Source organism: Larus michahellis, chromosome 2 (assembly GCF_964199755.1).
Source record: "Larus michahellis chromosome 2, bLarMic1.1, whole genome shotgun sequence".
Lineage (NCBI taxonomy): Eukaryota > Metazoa > Chordata > Aves > Charadriiformes > Laridae > Larus > Larus michahellis.
The window spans coordinates 119,661,424-119,685,024 of NC_133897.1; the positions used below are offsets into that span (position 1 = coordinate 119,661,424).

The 23,601-nt window shown below is 42.0% G+C and overlaps 1 protein-coding gene and 1 long non-coding RNA gene across 7 annotated transcripts in view; one reads left to right on the forward strand and one right to left on the reverse strand.

Moving 5' to 3' along the window:
• The window catches only part of SS18 (SS18 subunit of BAF chromatin remodeling complex), a 43,429-nt gene extending 38,738 nt beyond the window's left edge, over nt 1–4,691 (reverse strand). Inside the window, exons 1-3 of one of the 4 annotated variants that reach the window (XM_074576874.1) lie at nt 4,241–4,691; nt 1,749–1,825; nt 407–491 (exon numbers count right to left, since the gene is read on the reverse strand). In XM_074576874.1, coding sequence (XP_074432975.1) covers nt 407–491; nt 1,749–1,825; nt 4,241–4,309 — 231 coding nt within the window. In that variant the 5' untranslated portion in view covers nt 4,310–4,691. Of the gene's footprint in view, nt 1–406; nt 492–1,543; nt 1,674–1,748; nt 1,826–4,240 lie in introns of those variants that run through there. The other 3 variants (XM_074576873.1, XM_074576876.1, XM_074576875.1) reach the window with 3 other exon arrangements.
• On the forward strand, nt 4,413–17,430 carry LOC141739497 (uncharacterized). 3 transcript variants are annotated; one of them, XR_012585723.1, is made up of 6 exons: nt 4,413–4,700; nt 5,295–5,384; nt 6,893–6,938; nt 12,219–12,346; nt 15,230–15,358; nt 15,897–17,430. It is a non-coding gene; the product is annotated as an uncharacterized LOC141739497 (long non-coding RNA). The 3 variants fall into 3 exon arrangements; XR_012585725.1 differs by lacking the exon at nt 5,295–5,384; XR_012585724.1 differs by lacking the exons at nt 5,295–5,384; nt 6,893–6,938.
• Nucleotides 17,431–23,601: the final 6,171 nt, after the last annotated feature.

The window sequence follows — 23,601 nt, forward strand, 5'->3', positions numbered from 1 at the left end:
AAAAAATTCCCCCCCACTTTTCCCTGATGTAAGAGGAAAAACAGATTACTGTTGTAGGAGCTAAGACCCACATCAACAGAGTTCTTAGGTGAGGAAAAAACACTAAGACCATCTATGAGGCAAGCCACATACTCTGGATTAAAGATGCAGCGCACAGGTTATCAATCTTTAGTTAAACAAGTCAGATTTTGAACAACACCTAAACGGTGAGATTACTAGACTCCAAATACAGCATGAAGAGACACTGCATTTTGTATATGCACTGTACAGTAAATCAGAGGCTAAACATTTGGTCATTGCCTCAAACACTTCTGTGTGGTTTTGTGCTGTTTGTTTGGTTTGTTTTTTTTTCCTCCAGGAACCCAAATAAAATCTGTTCCCTACTTTTACACTATTTTGTACTTACTGCTGGTAGTAGAGACTGCATGTTCTGGTTGGAGTCAGCTATAGTGGCTAGGTAAACCAAGTTTGTATGCAGCATCTGCTGGTATCTATCAAAATAAACAAAGGCAAAACAGATCTTTACTTTAATCCTACATATGTAAAGAAAGTTACCTATGTAAAACAAGATTCAAGAAACTTAGAAGAGTACCATTATTAGGAATCCTAAGCCTTTCCCCTCACACTTACCTACTACCCAACCTTTCCCAATGTCTCCATCAAATCTGTGACTGTATCTTCTCTGCAACTTCTGTCTTGCTATGAAAACATCTAAAGCTGGGTGACCCTGTTCTCACCTGTTTCGCTTCGTGCCCCAAACTATGTCACCAGGAGACATATGGAGCGTGTGTGTGTGGCTGTCTGGTGTAATTTCCATCACAAACACTAGGGAAAGAAAACTCCTCATATTATAACCCCAGATGCAAAATATCATAGATTTATGTGAATCACGGCCAAGAACAGTGCAAACGTTTCATCAGGACCCTGAGCTTTAGAAGTTTGCTACATAGTGATTTTTCTGCCACAGAACCACATTCTTAACATAGTCTCAACATCTAGCCCACAGTCACAATAACCTTGAAAGGAGGAACAGATTATGAATACATAACTACAGCCTTGCTGTTACAGTTAACTGTGCTACAATAAAAGCATTCCCTTAAATCAAAAATACCTAACGTTTATGACTCTCCCTCCTACTCCCAGACTACCAGTTCCCTTAGTAAGGGCTCAAGAGCCATACTGTGATGCCCCATCTGTCAGCAAACTCTGTATTTGTCTGATCATCCCCTGCCAGAAAAGAACAATGGGAAAATAATATTCCTTAATAATTCACTCCTTCCACAGCTCTCTCAGATCACTCTCCAGAGATCCCACTAGCCAGCAAGTCCACATGAGATATTCTAGCAAGCCAAACATTTAACCAAGCCTGTTTGTTCTTGGGCAAGTGGTAAACAGGTAGTTTTCCCGTGTTTCCTAAAAGGAAGAAGAAAGGTCTGGGAAGAAAACTACCTCTTTCCCAAAGTGAAATTATGATGCAGAGGAAAAAGATCTTGGGTATACAGTCCCCATTTTTATGGGTGTCATCATTATGACAACAACTTACTGTAGCCAATTTGCGATATTTATTTCAGCGATAGAAGTGACAGTCATATGGCAAACAGAAAAATCAATTTTAAGTGTAGTGTCTGCAGCAATACTTTTCTATTCTTCACAGCACAGTTCTCCTACGAGGCAAGCTAAACAGATCAAGAATGGTGATCTAGATGGAAATTCACCCAGTCCATGGTAGATTTGGATTAATGTCTTACTGAGAGCATTCAGACGTCTTTCCTTTGTTCTGATAGTCCATTATACACTGAATAAGATGATTATTTTCATCCAACATCTGAAACGATAAAGAAGAATTTTGCAGTAAGTATCATGAAGGAACTGAAGATAAATTTGAGCCTCGCTCCTCAGAGTTTTTAAAAACAAAAAAGAAAAGTAGTATTCCAGAAAGTTCTACATTAATAATTTATAGAACACTCTCTTGCTCCCATCTCCCTGCACCCTCCAACTAGTTTTACAGCTTTCAGTTTAAGGGTTTCAAGCCACTATTATAGCTACATTTGTGAGGCTTCCCATTCAAATACCAATGCTTGTTATACACTAAGTTCTTACAAAGTTTTCAAAGCCTTGCATTTCTTCATTTGATCTCTACCAAGAAGCTTACTTAAGAACTCATGCTCCAAATTTCCTCTCGCCTTATAAACACATCTGTTCATAAATTTAATAATAAAAGGTATTGAAATTGCTATTGATAGAGACTGAGCTTACCAGACAGGTTTGTTTTAAGGAAATGCATTCGAAAGCTAGGCCATATTTACAATAAGAATCTCTAATTAAACTGCACTTTATAAATATTCTGTATAATGGGCACAATAGATCTACTATAGAAATAGGTACCAAGACTTTTTTTCTTCCAACTAACCCATCTCTATGAAAAGGGTATGGAGTCAGAAGCCTCGTGCAGCCTACTCAGGACTTCTATTCATGTAAGAATGAGCCAAACAGACATATCTTCCTAAACGCAAACCAGTAATTCACCAGAACTGACTAGAACCATCACTGAGCAATTATTTTGCCTGAAATTGCTAGATCTGGAAACACTGTCATTAAGCACTAAATACAGACAGGACTGCAGTATTTTGAGTTACTGTCTGACCCTCAGAAACTACGTACAACTGTAGCTGCACACTCAGAGGATGATCATGCACACGCAGCTACACACAGTTCACATGTACTAACATCAAGTTTTATAAGAAACACGGTGGCCATTTTCAACAGAAAAAAATAAGGAAAAAGGAGCTAATATCTTTGATACCAAAGTCTCATACAGCACTTGCCAAGGAAACCTTGAGGCAAGCTCTCGTCAAAATGTCTCCCACCTTCCAGAGGAAGGCGGCAGACACTTAAAACAGGTAGATCTTCAGACTGCCAGTTAGATGCATTCTTCACTGTCGCGATGTAAGCTGCACATCTTTGGGGGTTAAAAAAAGGAATGCTAGGCCCAAGAGGAAAGTAAATGGAGAAGGAATACAACTGTATTCTAGATGGGGCTGCAGGCACTGTTTTACACAAGTTCGATTGAGCAGTTGCTGATAGAAAATTGAAATAGTTCTTTGAAAGAGTTATAAACACCTACCATCAAAAGAGAATTTAGTTTCCAGCTGGATGAAGACGCCTCCGGGGCTTCTGACAGCTTATGTACATTACAAAGATTCTTCAGCTTTAACTATACCAGTGTTTTGCCAGCACACCACCATCAAATTAATGGTTTGACTACAGCACAAGAAAAACTTAGTTGTCTGCATTCTCCATATGCACCCCAGTGACCTGAAGTCTCTACTGACTACCTTTAGGCAGCTTTCCACCCAGTAGGTATTTTTCACCCACACTTCCCATGCACTGACGACCTCTACGCTATCCTGGAGGTCTCCACCGTAACTCTGGGGTCGTCTTTGAGGTCCTGACCCCTGCAACACCTACCTTGTTGACACTCTCTCTTTACTAAATCGGAAGTGAGCTCGACCTACCCAAATGGCTCCTACCCAAAAAGCTTCTTGTAATCTGAAATCGGTTTGATTCACAGCTATTTACATTGGTAACAGTGTGAGTCTTTAGTTAAGTTTCTGAATACCAAGTTACCAGTCAACTTGAACACACTCCTCTGCTTCTGCCGACACAAAACATCGCAGATTATTACAAATCCCATACATGCTTTTCTTAGATTGCTTTAGCGAGTTAACTTGCTCCCTCCCACGTAAGCTTAAATGGAGTCGTTCGCAGCCGCTGTCATTGGCTCCAACCATGACGTTCTTCGTTAATAACACTTAAAAGTTTAGGGGCAGCCTCACTACCGGGCGGGCCGAGTTCGGGAAGCAGAGCCCGAAGCCAGGCAGCCTTCAGGAACGACTCGACGGCGCTCCGCCTCACAGACACCCCGCACAGGACGGGGTTACCCCGTCTCCTCCGTTTCCCCACCGTGCCAGGCCGAGTCCTTAAGGCTCAATTCACGCCCGCGGCCCCGGGAGCGCTCGGGGCAGCCGGGAGGGCCGCAAGGCCACCGGCCACCCCCCCACCTTCTCCCCAGCACTCCCCAACAAGTGCCGAGGCCGGGAAAGGCAGCGCAGCGAGCACGGCCCGGCCGCCATCAACCCCCCCGCCCGCCTCCACTTGCCCCGACAGGGCCTTGGCCCTCCGGAACGCCGCCGCCATCCCCTTCCCGGCACGGGGAAGGCCGGGCCCGTCCTCTCCTCACCTTCTGTATGGCGGCCGGCGTGATCTCGCCTTTCCCCCGCTGCCTCGGGGCCGCGAACGCCACAGACATGTCGGGCGGCTGCTGGGAGCGTCAGTCCGCCCGTCCGCCCGCCCGCTCACGCGCCCCGCGGAAGCAGCAGCGGCGGGAGGCGGACGCGATCCGGGAAGAACGCGGGGGGCGGGGGCGGCTGCCCAGCGGGACGGCCCATCCCCGTCCCGCCGGGGAAGGGTTAAGGAGGTACCGGCCGCTGTTTCCCCCTTTCCCACCCCCGGCGGGAGCCCCGAGGCGGCCGCGGCCGGCTGGCACCTCTCAGGCAAAACAACGGGACACCGAAAGTCGGCGCGGCGCCGTTCGAACGTGGCCTCCCCCCATCGCGCGACCTTCTCGGCTACCCCTTTCCCTCCGCCGCGTTGGTACGTTCCCACCCAACGCGCCTCAGCGCCGGACAGACAGCGAAGTGGTACGGCCGGCGGGGCGGGGGGGGATGGGAGTGCTGCGGTGCGCGCGTTACAGGGGAGGCGCTCCGGCTGTGCCGAGCGGCGCGCTCTCCTCCCCTCTCTACCCGCCGCGACAGTCGGTTGCAGCCGGGCAGCCTGCTCCGGCGGGACTGGGGGGAGGCACCTCACGCTGTGAGGCGGCGGCGGGCGGCCCTGGGCTTTTGCTGCGAGGTTGCGGCGTTTTCGGCCTGGCACGATCGGGCCTGCCCGTGAGGGGAGTTGGTAGTGATGGAACCGGTGCTAACCGGCGGGGAGAGCCGCCGCTGTGACGCTGTCGCCGTTTGCGGTGCCGCTCCTTCAGCGGCTGCCAGCGCTGACAGGTGGGGGAGCGGGGCGAAAAGAACAAACCGTGAAGAGAAAGTTGTGGGGGAGCAGCAGCAGCTGGTGTTGTGGGACCCCCGGCTCGCTGGTGTGGGGCGGCTTTCCCTTGCCGACCTGGGCGCCCGCCGCTTCCCTGTTGGTGAGAACGAAACGGAGCAAAGAGAAACGGCTACTGCTGCAACTTTAAATAAATTATAGAGGCTGAAAGTGCTAAAATCGGCCTTGATTTTTTTCAGTGCGGCCACTGGGGGGAATGTCCATTTTGCCAAAGGTCCTCCTGTACAAGTTGGCAAGTCTGAGACTCTTCTTTGAGAGAGTTTCAACGGGTAAAGTTGAAAATCCCCAGTTAAGCATTTTAAACCTGCTTTTACCGAGGCACGGCCCTGCTCAGCCTGCGTGCTTTCCAGTGCCATGCTGCAGGCTGTGAGTAATGTCTCTTTTTGCAAGCGGTGGCCTTTTGTAAACGAATTTCTGCTCCTGCAGTTGACAGAATCGTGCTGCTGTGGCTGATGGGACACTACTTGGTGACATGACACCACGCCACAAAATGTGAATCCTGTTCCTTTTGCTGGGTGCATTGCTTGCCCTGTTCTCAGCTGTTGCTGGCTGGAGTCCCTGGCTCTTCCCTCAAGCCCTAACCCTTTTGGTCACAGCACACATTTGTCAGTGGCATCCTTGGCCACCCCCTGGCTGTACAGCTGCTTCCCAACTGGCATGCTGCCTCTTCAGACTGTTTCTAGGCTGGCTCCTTTCCCCCGCCTCATGGAGATTGCTCTTCTTGGCTCTGCTGCCCTAGGATTGACTGTGACTGTCCATCACCCTCTGCTTTTTTTCCCTTGACGACCAGTTCCCAGGCTGCCGGCTCCAAGCTGTTCTTGCATTCCTACAGCATCCCTGTCTCCAAGGGCCCCCCACCTGTGCCTGATGCTCTCTGATACCAGAATGGTGCTGCTTCTGCCTTGTCTCTTCAGATTACACATGACTCTGAGCTGATGTGATGCTAATCTGGCTTGCTCTCCTCTCCAGAAAATGTCTCTGGCCCACTGTAGGTCATGCTAGGGAGGAGGAGTGATGCCAACATATCCATTAAGCTGTTTGTGTTTCTAACCATTTCACTCATCACCATTGTATCTGGGTCCATTTTTTGTACTAGTACAGGGTTTTTTTTGTCTCCCACACACTTCATCATAATGATCATCATCATCATCATCATCATCATCATTACTATCATACTCGTAGGAAACCAAAAGCAAAAAATGAAAGGGTTGAAGAAACCCATTTTTCCTAAAGTTGATAGACTTCATAGTGATGCGTGGTTATTATTTTATGTTCTTGAAGTGAACTCATAGGATAACTCTTGTAATAGCTCTGTGCTCAAATTGATACTAGTTATTAAAACAAACAATTCTAGGAATGAAGAATGCAAGACAACCTCGGCCAAATCAGTGTGTAATCAGAAAGGTACCATCTCCTAGACAGCTGCAAATAGAATGACAAGGACTTAACTTTTTCAGCAGAAGTACATGCTTGGCTCTGGAGAACCAGTGAGGTGCCTGAAGGTGTCCCAAGGGTGCAGGCATCTTAAGCAACTGGAGGGCAAACATGTTCTCATGAAATACTCTCAACACTGGGAATTCCGCAAAATGTTGTTCTCTTCCCACAAGTATAACTTGTCTTGTTCTCATCCCCTGGCTACCCAACCACTGTTTATAAAATATTTTGCATCGGGGTGTCTTGGGGATCACAGCGTTTGAGACAATGTGCGTTAGATGTCATCCACATAAACACTGCTTTTAAGATCTGAACGTTCCATCATATTCTCTCATGTTTTCAGGTTGGTTTTGAGTAGAGGAGAAAAACAGGCTTGCGGGATGACACAGGTGAGGAGCCGTAAAATGAAAGGAATAATTACCCACTGTATTTCCCAAATGTAGTCCAAATTAAATGTGAGAAACTTTTTAGTATATTCCTATTTCCATGCATAATATGGGAGAACAATGTTTGGAATTCATCTGTTTTTAGAGGAAGATACACGCATAAGATCATTCATTCATAATAACTAAAACCATCTCTTTTGCCTAATTCTGTCGGATGATTAAATCCATTTATTCCCTTTTGTCATGATTTTTCATTCATATGTTTAAAATTTAGGACTTCTGTATTCATAAATAGCAACAGAGCTAAAGAAACGTTGAAAAAAGAGTCTGCAGCTCTGTTTTTTTACCATGGAAAGGGAAATTCACACTCAAAATCAACATTTAAATAATGGCACAGATGCATACAAGCAGGGAAATAGATAGCTACAATGGAAATGTGCCACATGTCCCAGAACACATAACCACAACAGGGCGTCTCTTTTATGACTTTCTTAATGCACTGCAATATGCCTAGATATCAAAGGACATATGGTATATTTTCTCTTTAATTGCACATTTCTTTGCTCTTGTGAGTTACTCGCAACCTTAACATTATTTAATTGTAATTTAGATGCATAAATCTAGATCATCACTGAGAGTTTCAAATGCAAATATGTTTCAATCAGATCTTCTTCCACCTCTGTTCCAACTTTTGTCAGTGTTGTGCCTTTTTTGTTGATGTGCATTTGAGTATGTCATATTTTTTGGAACAAAAAGAATGCAGACAAAGGATAGGTCCTTTTCTGAAAGTTGTTTTCCCCAGGTTTCCAACTCATGTTTCTCAGTAACAAATAGTAGGTAAAGATATAGTACCTGAGCCTGGGGTCTGGCAAGTGTTAACATTTAGTTTCTAGAGAAGCTATACGTTTGAAATGAAGTGCTAACAGTAGAGCGATTTTCGTCATCTCAGGATTGTGTCAAAATTCCCCATTGCAGAGGAATTCATTTAGTTTTGGAGAAAACTCTAATATTTTTAGTGATCCAGTCTTCCGACAATTCTGAGAAAAAATGTCAGTTTCTGTCTGTATTTTCTGCCATTTTATTATCTAAACTTCCATCAATTCTCTGGAATAGGAGAGATAAGTAAGAGAAGAAATCTGCAGACATTCCCATCCACAAGCCGCAAAATACAGAATGCTGATTCATCATCATTTTCAAATTTACATCTAAAATTAAAATTTCAAACTTGGAATTTATGAAGCTGTATGTACAGGAAAGAGGACAGGAAAGAATTTTATGGTAGCACCATCTGCTTAAACCTGCTTGACTAAAGGTCTTGGTATCAAAAGTTGAGAATGATTCCTGAGAGTTAGACTGGCTGTTTCTCAGACAAAGCCTTTAACATGTTGGTGACAGCACCTCATTTTGTGCTTTCTGTTCGAATTGACAAAAAAAACTCCACTTTCTTTACGTACGGTAAGTATGACAGCTCAGAATCTACTGCTAATATGATGGCATGGTGAATTTGAGACTCCTTTTCAGGATGGATTACTTTTTCATCTTGCAATTTAAAAAAAAAGTGGGGGGGGGATGTTTATGCATGTGTTTTGTAACATCAGCAATACAACCAGGTAACAGTTAGAGCAGATCCCAAGGAAGGAGAGTCTTTTGGTAGATGATGAAGGAAGATAGCAAAAGGAAGAAATGCTGGTTTTGGTTTAGTATTTCCTCACTAACTGAACTTGGTGTGATCTCGTAACTTTGGTGGGATTTTCTACGTGCCCAGTCTCTGTGTTAATTCCTTTTGTTGCAAAATGGTGCTTGCCTATATAAATGGTTGAGTCTTGAAAACAGGTCCAGTTCTGCTTATTTAATAAATGGTAATTTGTTATCAAAATACACAACAATATCAGAGTGTTGGTAGGGTAAATGGTGCTTTTTGCTTCCTAGAAGAGATCGCACTAACAGGATAAATTTGTCTTGAATTTATTCTGTCAGCTTCCTGTCTGTTTTTGATTTTTTTTTCAATTTGCTCATTTATATTCTGCACTGGCTATTATAGAGAATGTTAATAAGAAGTAGCACCTGAAATGCAAGCCTGTATGTTCTGGTGTAAAGTGAAGTACCCAAACAGCACTGCACGCTGCATGGATATTGGTGGCTCTGCCATGTTCCAGAGGGGCAATAAGAAAACTCAGAAAAAAAATCTTTGGGATGCTAAATTTTTATTCTAGTATCTGTCATTTTAGTCTGCAAATATAAATATTTAGAATAAAGAAATGCGCAGCAGGTTCAGCAGTTTGCACTAGTGGGACTAAGTGCAACAGCTGCGGTGAGAAAATTTTTCTGTGTCCTGATTTTATTCTTCAGAAGGGAATCTCCAGCTACTAGGAACGTATGCTATAAATAAAGAATAGCAGAACATCTAATCTAAGCCTCCTTAGAGCCGAAAAGTCTTCAAGAATTCTTAGCAGTTAATATTTTATTTTAGGACACAGAAGCAAAGCACTGCAGTTTTCTAACTTCCTCATTTTTTGAATGTCAAAAGCAAAGCAGAAAAGATAAATACGAGAAGGCACTGCCAAGCAGTGCTGAAGAAAATGTAGAATGATCATGGTGGTTATTGAATATTCGTATCTGTTAAAGGCACCACATTTGCAATGGAAAGGTATAGTATTCTTCTGGAGAGGCTTCTGGGGACTCTCACTTCTGCACCGTCTGCATCAGCTTCTGCCTTCTGAAGACTCATGACCATGAAGGACAGAGGAGGTGACTGAATGGCTACAGGACAGTACTTCTACCTTATCATCACAATCCTAATCAACAGCTTGCTGAGGGAACATAGAAAGATAATTATAGCAAGTGCAATTTTCTTTCAGTGAGCCTGATCCCATGACCTAAAGAAGACCTCCCTCATCCTGCTCCCAGTGCTGCCCAGGATGCTGTTGGCCTTTGCTGCAAGGGCACATTGACAGCTCACATTCACCTTGTCCACCAGGACCCCCGAGGCCTTTTCTGCCAAGTGGATTTCCAGCCAGTTCGCCCCCAGCATGTTCATGTCTGTCCATTTCTTCAACCTGTTGTGGTCCCTCTGAATGGCAGCACTACCAACTGGTATATCAACAACTCCTTCCAGTCTTGTAGCATCGGCAAACTTGCTGAGGGTGTACTGTCTCCTGTCATCCAGGTCATTAATGAAGAAGTTAAACAGTATTGGCCCCAGTATTGACCCCTGATATACATCACTATTGACTAGCCACCAGCTGGACTCCATGCCACTGACCACAACCCTATGAACCTTGCAGTTCAGCTAGTTTTCAGTACACCTCACTGTACACCTCAGTTTGCCTATGAGAATGTTATGGCAGATAACTGTCTAAAACCTTGCTAAGGTTGAGATAAAAAAAAATTAAAATCCACTGATCTCCCCTCCCTGCATGATCAGACAGTGTCTGTATTGCGCCAGGACACCTGCCCCTGTGTCCACCTCTGGTATGCTTCTTTTTTATGTTTGGCTTTTGTCAGGAGCTCCTTGTTCATCCCTGCAAGCCTCCTTGCTCAATTTCCTGCAGGTCAGGGTGGACCATTCTTGAGTTTGGAGGAGCTGATCTTTGAAAATTGACCATCTCTCTTGGATCCCTCTTCTCTCCAGGGCCACATCCAGTGGGACTCTTTCAAGTAGGTCCCTGAATGGGCCAAATTCTGGTCTCCTGAAATCTAGGGCTGTGATCCTGCTTTTTGCTTTGTGCTTTCCTCCTGAGATCCTGAACTCCACCTTCTCATGGTCACTGCAGCTTCACATCCCCAGTCAGTCCTTCCTTGTTTGTAAATGTGAAGGCTAGCAGAGCACTCCTCCTTGTTGGCTCCTCAGTCACCTTTGTTAGGGATTTGTGAATCAATGCATTCCCTAAACATTTTGCTTTGCTTGTGCCCTGCTCTGCTGCCCCTCCAGCAGATACCAGGATGGTTAAAGTCCCTCATGAGGATCAGGGCCTGCAAACATGAAGTTTCTGACAACTGTCTGAAGAAGGCCTCTTCTACTTCTTCCTGATCAGGGGGTCCGTAGCAGACACCCAGGACAACTTTGCCCATGTTGTTTTGCCCCAGCAGCTCCCAGTTAACTCCTCATCCATCCCAAGGCAGAGATCCCTGTTCCATTCCTGCTGCTGTCTCACATAACGACATTTGGGTTTGTTCTCTTCTGTCTGCTTTCTTTGTTGATACATATATTGCTTTTTAAGAAGAACAATAAATAACCATTTAACATTGTTCTTTAACTTGCTATACACGGTGTATCTCAAAGTCACTGTATATTTTATCAGAAGGTCTTGAAATCTTAAAAGATTAATTCTCTTGTGAATAAAAAATAATAAATTATACAATGAAATACCAAGCAGGGAATACAGTTATATTTGAGCAAAAGTAGATTATAGAGATAGTATTGTCACTGTTAATAACCATTGGTGCCAGTTCTATTGCATGGCACCTCAGTGACAACAAAGCAGAGCAAAAGAAACAATATGCTCACATTTCTGCAAATACGCTTTGTGAGTATTACTGTGCTTGAAACCAATTTGGGAAAATATACTCTAACTAAAATCTTGTTGTATTGAATGTACATTTATTGTTTTCCACTTTTAATGTCTGTGGGATTCTTTCTTCTTGCTTGCTTTCTTCCACTTTTCAAGTATTTTCAAAGGTAAAATTATGGTGACTGGAGATCCAGTTGCAGAGTGAGGCTCTATAATATTTCTTATAGACACGCTGCATCAATTTTACTCTTAGCTTGGAATGACAGATATAGCATATTTGTATTTTATCACATGTGAAAAGGAACCAAAGTAAACTTCTGTTGAACATGTACCACATCATTGTTTGTACCATGGTATTCATCCTTCCAAATATGGCCCCATTTCTTTGTCCCCATTTCTGTATTTGGTATGTATGCGGTAATGTAGTCATCGGGAACGCTCAAAAGGCCCATAATTCACTGAAGGCCAAAACTCCTTTCCTGTGAAAGTTTACTCATTTATACCTTTCTCTCCTGAGCAGTCCCATCATCAGTGGAAATGCAGTAACTGAGTACATACATATATTCAAGAGCCAAGAAAATCACTACAAAGAATAACTATGACATTTTGAAATCTTTCCTTTATCTAGTCCAAATTTCTAGCATAGACTGTGCAGGTACAATGAATGGTTGCTTGGAATGGTACTGTCTCTAACTTGCATTACTGTAAACAGACCTATTTATTATATAGATGTATAATATCTGTCTATGCATGTGTGCTTCTTTTCAAGCAGGAGCAAAAGGGAGGAGAAGGAAGGTGCTTCATGTGAGTGCAGCCTGTGAGAACAGGGTCCCAGCGTAGAGGAGGACTGCTGTACAAAACAGGAGGTTGCATCCATGAGGAGAAGTTGGTATTTGCAAGGTAGGAACTAAAGGCCTTGGTCTTCCCTTGTTTTAGAATGAGAGCAACAAGGGATGTGTGCTAGAAATAGGTAAGCTGCCTTTGAACTACCCTACAAAGAGGAATTGAGTATAATTTTCTCTAAGCAACATAGGAAACCAGCAAAAAATAGTAACTGTTGATTTCTAGTATTATTTTGCTTTAAGAACGTAGCAATGCTTTCTACCGCTCCCCATCTTTTCCTTTTATTCAGCATGAAATTTTAAAGCATTACTCTAGTCTAAAAAGATACTCTGGAAAAGTATCACAGTGTTATTCTATAATTGCTATATATTCTTTTGCAAGTAAAATATCAATGTATCTTCCTATTAAATCCTTCTGACAATCAAGTTGAGTTTGCTCTGGATACCAGTAAGAAAAATTTTAAATTAAAAGACTAATTAATTAAGAAGCCTTGCTGGTGGGAATGTGGGCCATAATAATACCTGTGCCTCTCTTGTATTGATTCTATAGGAATAAAAAGGAGTCTTTTGTTCAATAACATAATTTGCACTTTATTATTAAATACTACTAGTCTTTGATAATGATAAAATGTGATTTTGCATAACTTTCTAAATATGTTCACATATTAATGTGTATATATTTTTGCAGGAATAAGGTACTGTTGCTCAAATAAATTCATTATGCAGTTTTCTAAATGGTACATTCTTTCCTACTCTTTGCAAGTTGGCCTTTGATTCTGCCATATGTAATGCATCATTTTACCCTGCTGATTTAGCTATTGGGAATAATTCAATTTGGAATAATTCTGTTTTGTAGGATTCAGGGTTTATGTGCTCATTGAATATATTAAGTATAGACTTTATTTTTCATTGATGTTTGTCTTTCCCAGACTTCCTCATTGTGTTTAGTCAGCATCAACTTGAAAAGTTGGTTACACACTGACACAGACAAGAAATTATAACCTATGAATCAAAAACAGAGGTAATTTTTCTCTCTGGGGATAGGAAACAAAAAACTGAAATTCATCAGAAATTATGACAGAGAGAGCCAATTGATAGGGGTCAAATCTGGTGAAAAGCAGATGAAACCTCCTATGTTTATTGGTATTTATTGATTGAGATCTAATTTTTGTAAGAAAAGTAATAAATTGTAAGCCTGGAGCAGAGGACAAAACTTGTAATGGATTGAAGACGCAACAAGAAATTGCCTATGAAAACTTTTGCTGGCCTATTTAAAATGGAAGTTATATGAGCTCTGAAACAAGTAGAATTGATGGCTAGATTGTATGTACCTGTTGGTATGGATTTTCTTAAAGAGCAAATGTTTTATAGTAGCAGTATGAAACCATAGTCTGTTATTCTTCCTAAATTCCTAGAGATAACAGGTTATGTCTTTTTAAAATAATGTACAGTTTTCTGCATTCATTTTTGTAATATTTTACCCATTGTGTACTTTATATAAAATAGTCACAGAAACTGACAAGTTTGACATTGTTTGTGATGTAGCAAATCTTTGGTCTTAGGTAAGTGATAAGAAAAATATTTATCACAAGGAAGTCATGTAAAAAAGGGATGAATTTTATAAGTAGTGTGCTCAAAGAGCTTTTCTTTCTTGAGTGCTAGATAAGATGATAAATTTCTGCAAGGAAGTGACTTCTTGTGTGTTCCTATAAACCCTCTTTTGCATCAATTCCTTAGTGTTGGCGGGAGAGCATCTTTGAGGAAGACTAAGAAAGCAAAGGAGGAAGGGGATGCCTGTGTACTATTTCGGTCGTGCTTGAGACTTTCAGCTCAAAATCCTAGTTTATTTATCATTGATCTTATCGTTCATTTATTTTCTTCAGCCCATTATCAGACCTGACACAGTGCTGGTCAGTTTTTCTTTCCTTTTCAGCATTCGTTGATTTGTGTCTTATAAGAAAAAGGTTTTATGAGGGGAAATGCTGAGTTTCAAACCAACCGAGAAAGAAAGTTCTTGAGATGGTGACCCTAACGTCCTTTCCATTAGTCTTTCTTAGAAGTTTTCAAAAGAGCGGTCTTCATCTTTCTTTCTACCTGTGGATATGAAAGGAGCTTCTCATAAATATCAGTGGTATGACATTGTCTACCTTCAAAACTCTTCCCCACCAAAATACCTCTGAAACCAGTGACAGCATTTAAGTTGCAGTCTGGCATTACCTTATAGCTCACAGCTAGCTGCTATCAAAAGCCATGATTTCCTTTGGCCCCCTCTACACTCGTGGTCATGTGTTCCCACTCTGTCTCCTGTGCCATCACGTTTACTCATCTGATCTTGTAGTGAGACATTTAAGGAAGCTGAATTATTAGAAAAACAATTGCTTTTCTATAAAAGCAGTTTTCTGCCTGTTGAGTTGCCCAAATTGGGAGCAGATGATCTTTGATGTCAAAGCAAGGGAATACAATTACTGGGGTGCAAAAGTGGAGCAGCGTTACCCTTCTTTGCCAGCAGTTAGCTTTTAGATCAGCTTAGCCATGGTTGCACCTATAAACAGAGAATATACTGAGAATACTGCTTATCACATTCATCTGTGTTGTCTTCCTATCTCCCTGGGTTCTTGTGTCTGTAACCACCTTATTTCCTTTGTTTTCTACTTTGGTTGTGAGCTTTTTGTTCAGGGGCTGCCTCTCTGTACTGTATTTGTAAACCACAACTTTTGCAACTTTGAAACTTTTTGCTGTGATGTTTACCACAACTTATCATTTTTCCTTCCTAACAGATGTCTAACATTATTATTTGTTGTTCAGGGGGAATGACGCAGCCTCCACATAGCTGTTTGCCGATGTCTTTGTGAAAAGACTTAGTATTATAACATCTCCTCTGCATAACATAAATAAAGTTAATATTGGAAATAAGAACAATTTCTTCATTCTCATCTAACAGGTTGGAATTTGAGGGCTAGATACACCTCTGTTGGATACACAGAAAAAAAATCTGTCACCATGCTTCAAGAGGAAAGAACAGTGAGGAAACTGTATGCACTTGATGATCATGTCTGTTTGGCTTTTGCAGGTATTGTTTCTAGTGTTATTGCTCCACAATTCATTCCATTGCAGATATGGAATATGTAAAAGTCCTTTAAAGACTGAATTAATGAAGAACGTGAAGGTGGACATGGTGATTTGGGAGATTGGTACTAGGATATGAAGGCTTGGGTTCTTACGTAACTGAATATAGCTGAAGGATTCTTACGGGGCCAGTGGGAATTACTTTAATTTTTATTATATTTTTTTAAATCATCTTATGCATGTCTGTCTGCATCTTATCATCAGGGACAAGCCGCTTGGATAGCAGAAGCTGCTCTGTACTGGTTGCAATGGCAATAGGCAGACTGAAAAGGCAAGAAAGACAAGCCTAGAGATCAAATTCAGCAAAACAAACCAGGATGATATTGGAAATATTCCTGGAGAGTTGGCAGACAACTTTGGGCTTGAATCTGTGCTGCCGTCCTCCTCCTCTGCCCTAGAAACTACCTCTTGACATGCCTGTGTCATTTACGAGACCCCTGTTCCATATATGAACTAACACTTGTGAACATTTGCCTCCACAGGGAATATTTCCCTCCAGTTGAGGATTGAATGAAGGTAAAACTGCATGGAAACACATCAAACTGGTTAGCAAAACTGCTTAGAGCATACGTCTCATCTCGACACACAGTTCCACGTGACTGCTAAACTGACTGGTGTTGGTTAGTTGCCACTGCAAAACAAAGGTCTTACTCCGGGCTGTGCTCTTCCATTGTCACTTTTGTGCTGGCTTTGCTGCCTGGCTGAAGCACTGTAAGCCAGGCTTAAAGCCTGCCCAGCAAAGACATAAGCCAGGATGAAAAAGTTTCTTGCAGTGTCTGACCGAGGCTGGGGCAAGAGCCAGCAGAGGCTCAGGGAGCAATTCAGAGAGAGACACAGTACCACTGACTTAGATCAGTCTAAACTCTCATACAAGTGTGTGCTCCTGGGTGATGCCACTTCTTCCTCCTGTCTCTGCAGTACCCTAGGCACTTTCATCTCCTCCCTGATGCCCTTTCTGGTGCTTCTTTGATGCCTTGTGAGTTGACTCAACTCACTAGCCTCACAGAAAAAACCCTCTTCATTTGCTTGTTGAATTGATACAGTGTGCAACTGTATGAGCCCCATAACTCTGTGAGGGAACAGGGGAGTGAAAGAAGAAGTTGGTGGAGGAGATGGAACTGTCCTTTTTGGTGGTCAAACCATTATTAACCCACTATGCATCCAGCTCTGGAGCCCCCAATATGAGAAGGACAGGGACCTGTTGGAGCAGGTCCAGAGGGGGCCACGAAGATGATCAGAGGACTGGAGCACCTCTCCTGTGAGGACAGGCTGAGAGAGTTGGGGTTGTTCAGCCTGGAGAAGAGAAGGCTCCGGGGAGACCTAAAGGGGCCTAAAAGAAAGATGGGGAGGGACATTTTACAAGAGCATGTAGTGATAGGACAAGGGGTAATGGCTTCAAACTGGAAGAGAGTAGATTTATATTAGATATTAGGAAGAAATTTTTCACTCTGAGGGTGGTGAGGCACTGGAACAGGTTGTCCAGGAAAGCTGTGGATGCCCCATCCCTGGAAGTGTTCAAGGCCAGGCTGGACGGGACGTTGAGCAGCCTGGTCTAGTGGGAGGTGTCCCTGCCCATGGCAGGGGGTTGGAACTAGATGATCTTTAAGGTCCCTTCCAACCTAAACCATTCTATGATTCTACGAAATTAGGAACCTACTCAACTGGCTTTACCATCAGGAAAGTTATTATGTTAAATGTGCCTTGGGTTTTTTACATTAGCTTGTAATGAAGAAGAATAAGGATGTACCTCAGCAACTCTCTCTACTTACACCCTAGTATGGTGCCGTAACCCCAATTTCCTGGTACTGTGGGGTGGAAGGAGTTGTACCATACCAAACCCACAACATGTGGTACGGTAGGGAGCAGGGTACTTTTCATATGTGTTTTTGGAGGGGCTAAATCCATATTTAATTATGTAAGGTTTCTTTCTGTAAACTTAAAAACTATTATGGCCTAAAATTTACTTAAAATTGCTGTTTCTCGGTTAGAATAAAGTTACTTCTGTGTGCTGTTTTGAATTTGTTTCTGTCTTCACCTACATTGCTTTTTCAGTGGTTTCTGACTTTAAAAAAAAGTTGCAATGGTCTGCTCCTTCTTGAATAATAATTTGTTGCTAGTTAATGAAAGAGCATTTGTGATGATTTTATCATTATGATCATGCAGACCTGACTGCTGGTGCCAGAATAGTGATTAACAGCTCCATGAACTGACTCTTGAGGGTCCAGTCACAGTAGAATATACCACACGCTGCTTTGCAACTTTAGCAGGGAAGCACTTTGGCACTTTTACTTTTCCGCTTAAAGTGTCAGATGATCCTGAGTATAGAAAACAAACCGATTGTTTCTATTAATATCTGCAAAAAAAGGAAGTCAGGTTAAGTTTCCTTTGCATGACTTCTTAAAAAAAAAGTGAATATCACTTGAGAAAAATAACTGGTTTTCAAATAAAATAATCACCATTATAAGCTCTTTTATTTTAAGGAGCACCAGCGAACATAACTGTTCCTCATATGTATAGATCTGTGAAGAACTTTATTGTATAATTTGGAAATAATAATGCAGAGAGACCATATAATATTACTGTATAAAAGAGTTGAGCTAAAAACATAAACTTAAAAATATAAACTTACAGAAGACAGCAACGTGAAAGGCCAAACAGAATGTAAAACTCACAGATGCAGATTCTTATTTTCAAATAATAAAGACTAGCAGAACACCCGTGAGCAGGCTGATTGATTGCAGCCATCTGAGATGTTCCTTCAAATCTGTTCACAACTGTGCCTAAGATCACGTTAAAGGATAATCTGATTAAACCTTAGCTTTCTGTAGTCTGTGTGGTTTTAACAGGGAGTAGTTTCTTTACAGTGAAGCTTGTTTTGCCTCAGTTACTTTTGTGTGTCTTGAATGGAGTTGTGCAACTAGAGCATTGACCGCAAACTGACATCCGAAGACCAGAAATAAGCTGTTGATGTATTGGAAATGAAGAGTTTTATGGTGAATACCTGTATCCAGCCTTTTCAGTGTTGTCCTTTGCTTGCATATTGGGCCAGTAAATTTCTTAATTTCCTGGGATGCCAAAACTGGTCAGCTTTCCCACAGAGCTACACACAAAGCAATGGCTCTAGACCTTTCAGTGCGTCTGCCTTGACTGTGGGCTTCAATAGCGGTGGGAGTCCTGAACTGCACCAGATAGGTCCACCTGGTACCTACCAGTCTTGGAAGGTAAGTGTCAACTTAATATACATTTACCGTCTGGAAGTATCTAAGTACTTACATAAAAATACTGCATATATGGACTGTATGAAGAATCAATTTTATGCATTAAAAGTTTTTGCATAGTCTGCATGTCTCTGATGTTGGATGTTGAATTCTGAACCAAGCATCAACAGGATCAGAAGGAAGGTTCAAGCTGACTAAGCCAGTGGAAATAAAGTTATAATAAAGTTATAATAAGCTATAGCAAAAATACATATATACATATATAAATACATAAATAGATGTAAAAGCTTTACAAAGGCTTAATAATTGCTGCAAGAAATGGTAGCCTCTTTATACGGGAAAAAAAATACATAATTCCATCTGAAATGTGTCTTGTGTTTGTTTGTTCACTTGCTGCTTTTTATAGAAACTTTTCTGTATAGGCACTGAAAACCTGCCTATCAATCAGCTGTATTTGAAAGAACACAAACAGCAGCTAAGGCCGTTATTGGAGTTTTTGTGCCAGAGAGTTTTGAGTCACACCTTGCTCTTGATCACAGGTTTTTGTAATTGATTCAAGCAGAACCAGAACAAATATGCCGAACCCTTCGGTGTACGGTCTGCTCGCACTAGAAGCTCTCCCTAGCGGTGTTGCAGCTGTGCCGCTAAAAGCAGTAGCAAGAGAGCAATCTGGATGATTATATTTAGGCTTCCATTCCCATTGCAGGGAAACTATTGAATATGTTGGTTGGTCATGGAGGCAATGACCTAGAGGAGTATTATTATTTTTATTTATTTTTTATTAAATGAAGACAGGCAGAGGCAGGGTTGAGGAAGTCCTCTGGCTACAGGAATAGCTGCAGCTGACTGCAGCCGGTGTTGTCCATATTTTGTACTAAATCAATCAGATACTTACCACTTTAATTTACTGGGGTAATTTCATTGCTGACTTTGTGCCTAGTGGTTGCTGAAAGCTCTTGCAGCGCATGAGCTGGTGGGGTACCTCTTCATTAGAGAATGAAACTGCCAAAGCCCACTTTTTGTCCCTGAGACCATGTTTGTACCAGACTCTCCTTGCCTCCAAAATGGACTAGCTGTGTCCTGGCTGCCTGCTCCCGATGTGTGCCAGAGACCGTTGTGGCAATGGAGATGATGAAGCTCCAGTGTCTGGACCCACATGCTGACGACTTTTCTGTTCTGGCATGGGTTCAGCTGAGGCAGCTGGAAGCTGCAGCAGTGGATTGATCTCCTCAGTGCAGACAGGAGCGGTGTCCACCTTTACTGCTCAGGCAGCTTTGGATTAAGTATCTTCCAGACTTAGTAGGACGAGAGGAGGGAGGAAAATATTACACCAGAATGTTGTAATAGCTTATGGGCTTTGGCTATGTGTAAAGCAGAACAATTATTCTGTAGAATGGATTAAAACTCCCCCAGACCTTTAATTGTACGTGCCTTGGTGAAGGCAAAATCACAGATCACGTTTGCTTTGAGGGAAAGGACTGAAGGGCATAAGGATCCATTTAAGTCTTACACTAGTTTTATGTATGGTCTGCATATTTTTTCAATTTCTTTCTGTCTCTGGCCACCAATGAAACAAAAAATCTGAAGACAAAGTTAAATATTGAATATCGCTTCTTTATTGACCTATCTTTGTTTCCAAATGGATACTTTTATTATGTAAGTATTTCTCATTACTGTGGTGATACCGTAAATGCTAGTTTTATCAATTTGGTATTTTTGCCATTTTTATCACACCTCTTAATGCTATTGATGGCTTTAACGTAGCTGCTAGAACTGGTGAGTAAGTAATTACTTTGTGTTGTCTCCATTTAAGAAACTTTGTGGGGAAAGCTGCCTTTCAGATAATTTAATATGTCAGGTAATAGCCATTCTTGCTGTAAGCATTGCCTCCCTTCCAATTCTCTTTTTTGCTCTAGATTTGGACTCTTAACTTAGAGGTTATGGACAAAAGGTAAGGAGATGTCCTAATTTTTTTTCTTTCCTCCTTTCTTAATTATTGCATGTTTGTTTGGTTTTTTGTTTTTATTTTTCCCAAGGTGAGCATAGAATAGCAGTTACTTACCAATGCAAATGGTAGTGTATTTGCTTTGCAGCCTTCTATTGTTCTATACCACGATGTGCCCATCACACTGCCTTCTTGGTTGGTTCCCTGTCCTGCTGGGACGTGCCTGTAGTTGCTTCTTATTCCCTAGTTTTTGCCTCAAGGGTGTAGTTAATTGGATTACAGTCCATGTTCTCTGCTTGATTCCCCAGAGCCAGAAAGCAGGGAAGTCCTAGCCACCATCTGGTTTTCCCCGTCCTGTGGATTTCTTTCATCTCTAATGAACTCGGACCAAAACACAGACCGCTGTGCTTGTGAGCCATCACAATACTTCAAAGGCATTTTTGAGCTAGCTGGGAAAGAATTCTGGGGCACACAGATAGACGTTGGGTAGATCAAGCAATGAGCCCATGAAAAGCTAAGGATTTACAGAATCTGACAACTGGTTTATTAATGACTGTATTGTTAACATGAAAAGAAAAACAACTTTCTGAATGTACTTTTTTCACTGTAAAAGTGAAAACCACCATTCTTGCCATTCTCATTTTAATTTGAGAAAATGCTGATGGAACCTTGTCTGCAGGATTGACAGAGGTGTGTTGGCTGTTTGGCCAACAAGGACATGGTTAGTTGACAAAGTTGTAGCATGGCTGGAGAAGGTCATAATCAGCTCCTCAGTAAACCCAGATGAAATTTCTGCCTGCCTTCCACTTCGCTTTTAAATTTAAAAAATGTTAGTGATTTTTAAATTATTATTATTACATTAGAATAATTTTTTATTATTATTAAGCTTCAGAGAGGGGAAGATAATTCTTCATAGAATCACAGAATTGTCTAAATTGGATGGGACCTTTAGGATCATCAAGTCCAACCATTAACCTAACACTACCAAAACCAACACTAAACCATGTCCCTAAGCACCACGTCTGCCCATCTTTTAATTATCTCTAGGGGTGGTGACCCAACCAATTTCCTGGACAGCCTGTTCCAATGCTTGACAACCCTTTCAGCGAAGAAATTTTTCCTGATATTCAATCTAAACCACCCCTGACAGAACTTGAGGCCGTTTCTTCTTGTCCTATTGCCTGTTACCTGGAAGAGACTGACCCCCACTTCGCTACAACCTCCTTTCAGGCAGTTGTAGAGAGCGAAAAGGTCTCCCCTCAGCCTCCTTTTCTCCAGGCTAAACAGCCCCAGCTCCCTCAGCTGCTCCTCGTAAGACCTGCTCTCCAGACCCCTCACCAGCTTCATTGCCCTTCTCTGGACACACTCCAGAATCTCAATGTCTTTTTTGTAGTGAGTGGCCCAAAACTGAACACAATACTCAAGGTGCAGCCTCACCAGTGCCCAGTACAGGGGGACGATCACTTCTCTAGTCCTGCTGGCCATGCTATTTCTGATACAACAGCATTCTGATGCTGTTGGCCTTCATGGCCACCTGGGCACGCTGCTGGCTCATATTCAGCCGGCTGTCAACCAACACCCCCAGGTCCTTTCCTGCCGGCCAGCTCTCCAGCCACTCTTCCCCAATCCTGTAGCGCTGCATGGGGTTGTTGTGACCCAAGTGCAGGACCCGGCACTCGGCCTTGTTGAATCACTACAAATATTTATTGAATTGTTACTGCAAGAAAAGACAACAGCTACAGCACTAGAAGCGAGTCTTGCACATCAGACCATGTGGACGTTCCTCAATTCACAAAGCTCTGATAGCAATTTAGATGTCAGTGAAACTCGAAAAAGTTTGTAATTCCATTTGAGAGAAACCCTGTGTATGCTCTCCATTTTTTTTTTTCCTCTCTGATGTAAAGAAATAGGTACCAAACTTTGGCAATTCTTCCAAACACACCTTCTTGGCTTTTAATTGGAGAGAAAAAAACAAACAAACAAACAAACAAAATCCCAACCACAAGCAACATGGCATTTGTAAAGCCCCGAATATTTAGTCAGAGAAGTTAGAAGAAGAATATTGGTTGGAGAAGTATTCTATATCCTGGCTTACTCAGAATGCTTCTCCTATGGACAGGATTTAATTTGGGTTTCTTCAACTATTGCTCACAGTACTGTGTTAAATGTCTTTGAAATGTCTGTCCTTCCCCTGGTGCTACATCAGAAGAGGTTTTAGCAAACACAGAGTTGCTAGAATAATTTAGGTAAAGACATGCGTGGCCTGAAAAAGTTAAGAACTGCTGTTCTTATATATTTATGTTCCCAGATACTCTAAGATCAAGTATTGAAACATTAGGAGAGTCTAAACAGAAGCTGCAAGGGGAAATCATTGACCTGGCAGACAGGCAATTTGTGCACCGCATATTGCATATTGCGAGGGAGTCCAGTATGAAATGTACGCAAGCCTTTATAAGATTGATCACAGCAGTTAATGTATGTCGTGGTGAGATTTATAACTTCCTTTCTGTCCTCCACAGGCCAATGCAGTTGGTGGTAATGCTAAAACTGGGTAAAAGTTTTTGGAAAAGAATTACCCAGAAGAAACTACAGGAGCTCAAAAGGACACCACTGAATTAGCAAGCAACTTTGCTAAAAAGTAATCCAGTACCAAGCACATGATAAATGCTTTAAGAAAAGCTTGGGCTTCTTCCCTTCATGAAAACGTGAAATGCTTGGTAAGTATACTTGTTTTAATTATTTCATTGTATGCTATGCTGTGAAATCTGGTGGAAAAAAACCATTGAACTTGCTATAATAAGGAGAAACCAGCCACAACAGGTATGTGTTAATGACTTTACAGGAAACGAGTATACAACTGGTATACAAAATCTCACAAAAATTATTCCAGGTGACACCTGTGCATTCAAGTTGATGTATGAAATCTCCCCTAACATCTGGTGGTACAACGTTAGGTGACTTTTGTAGTGTCTCTGTAGATTGATAGTGCTGGGAGCTATAGTGATTGCTGCTAATTTATAGTAG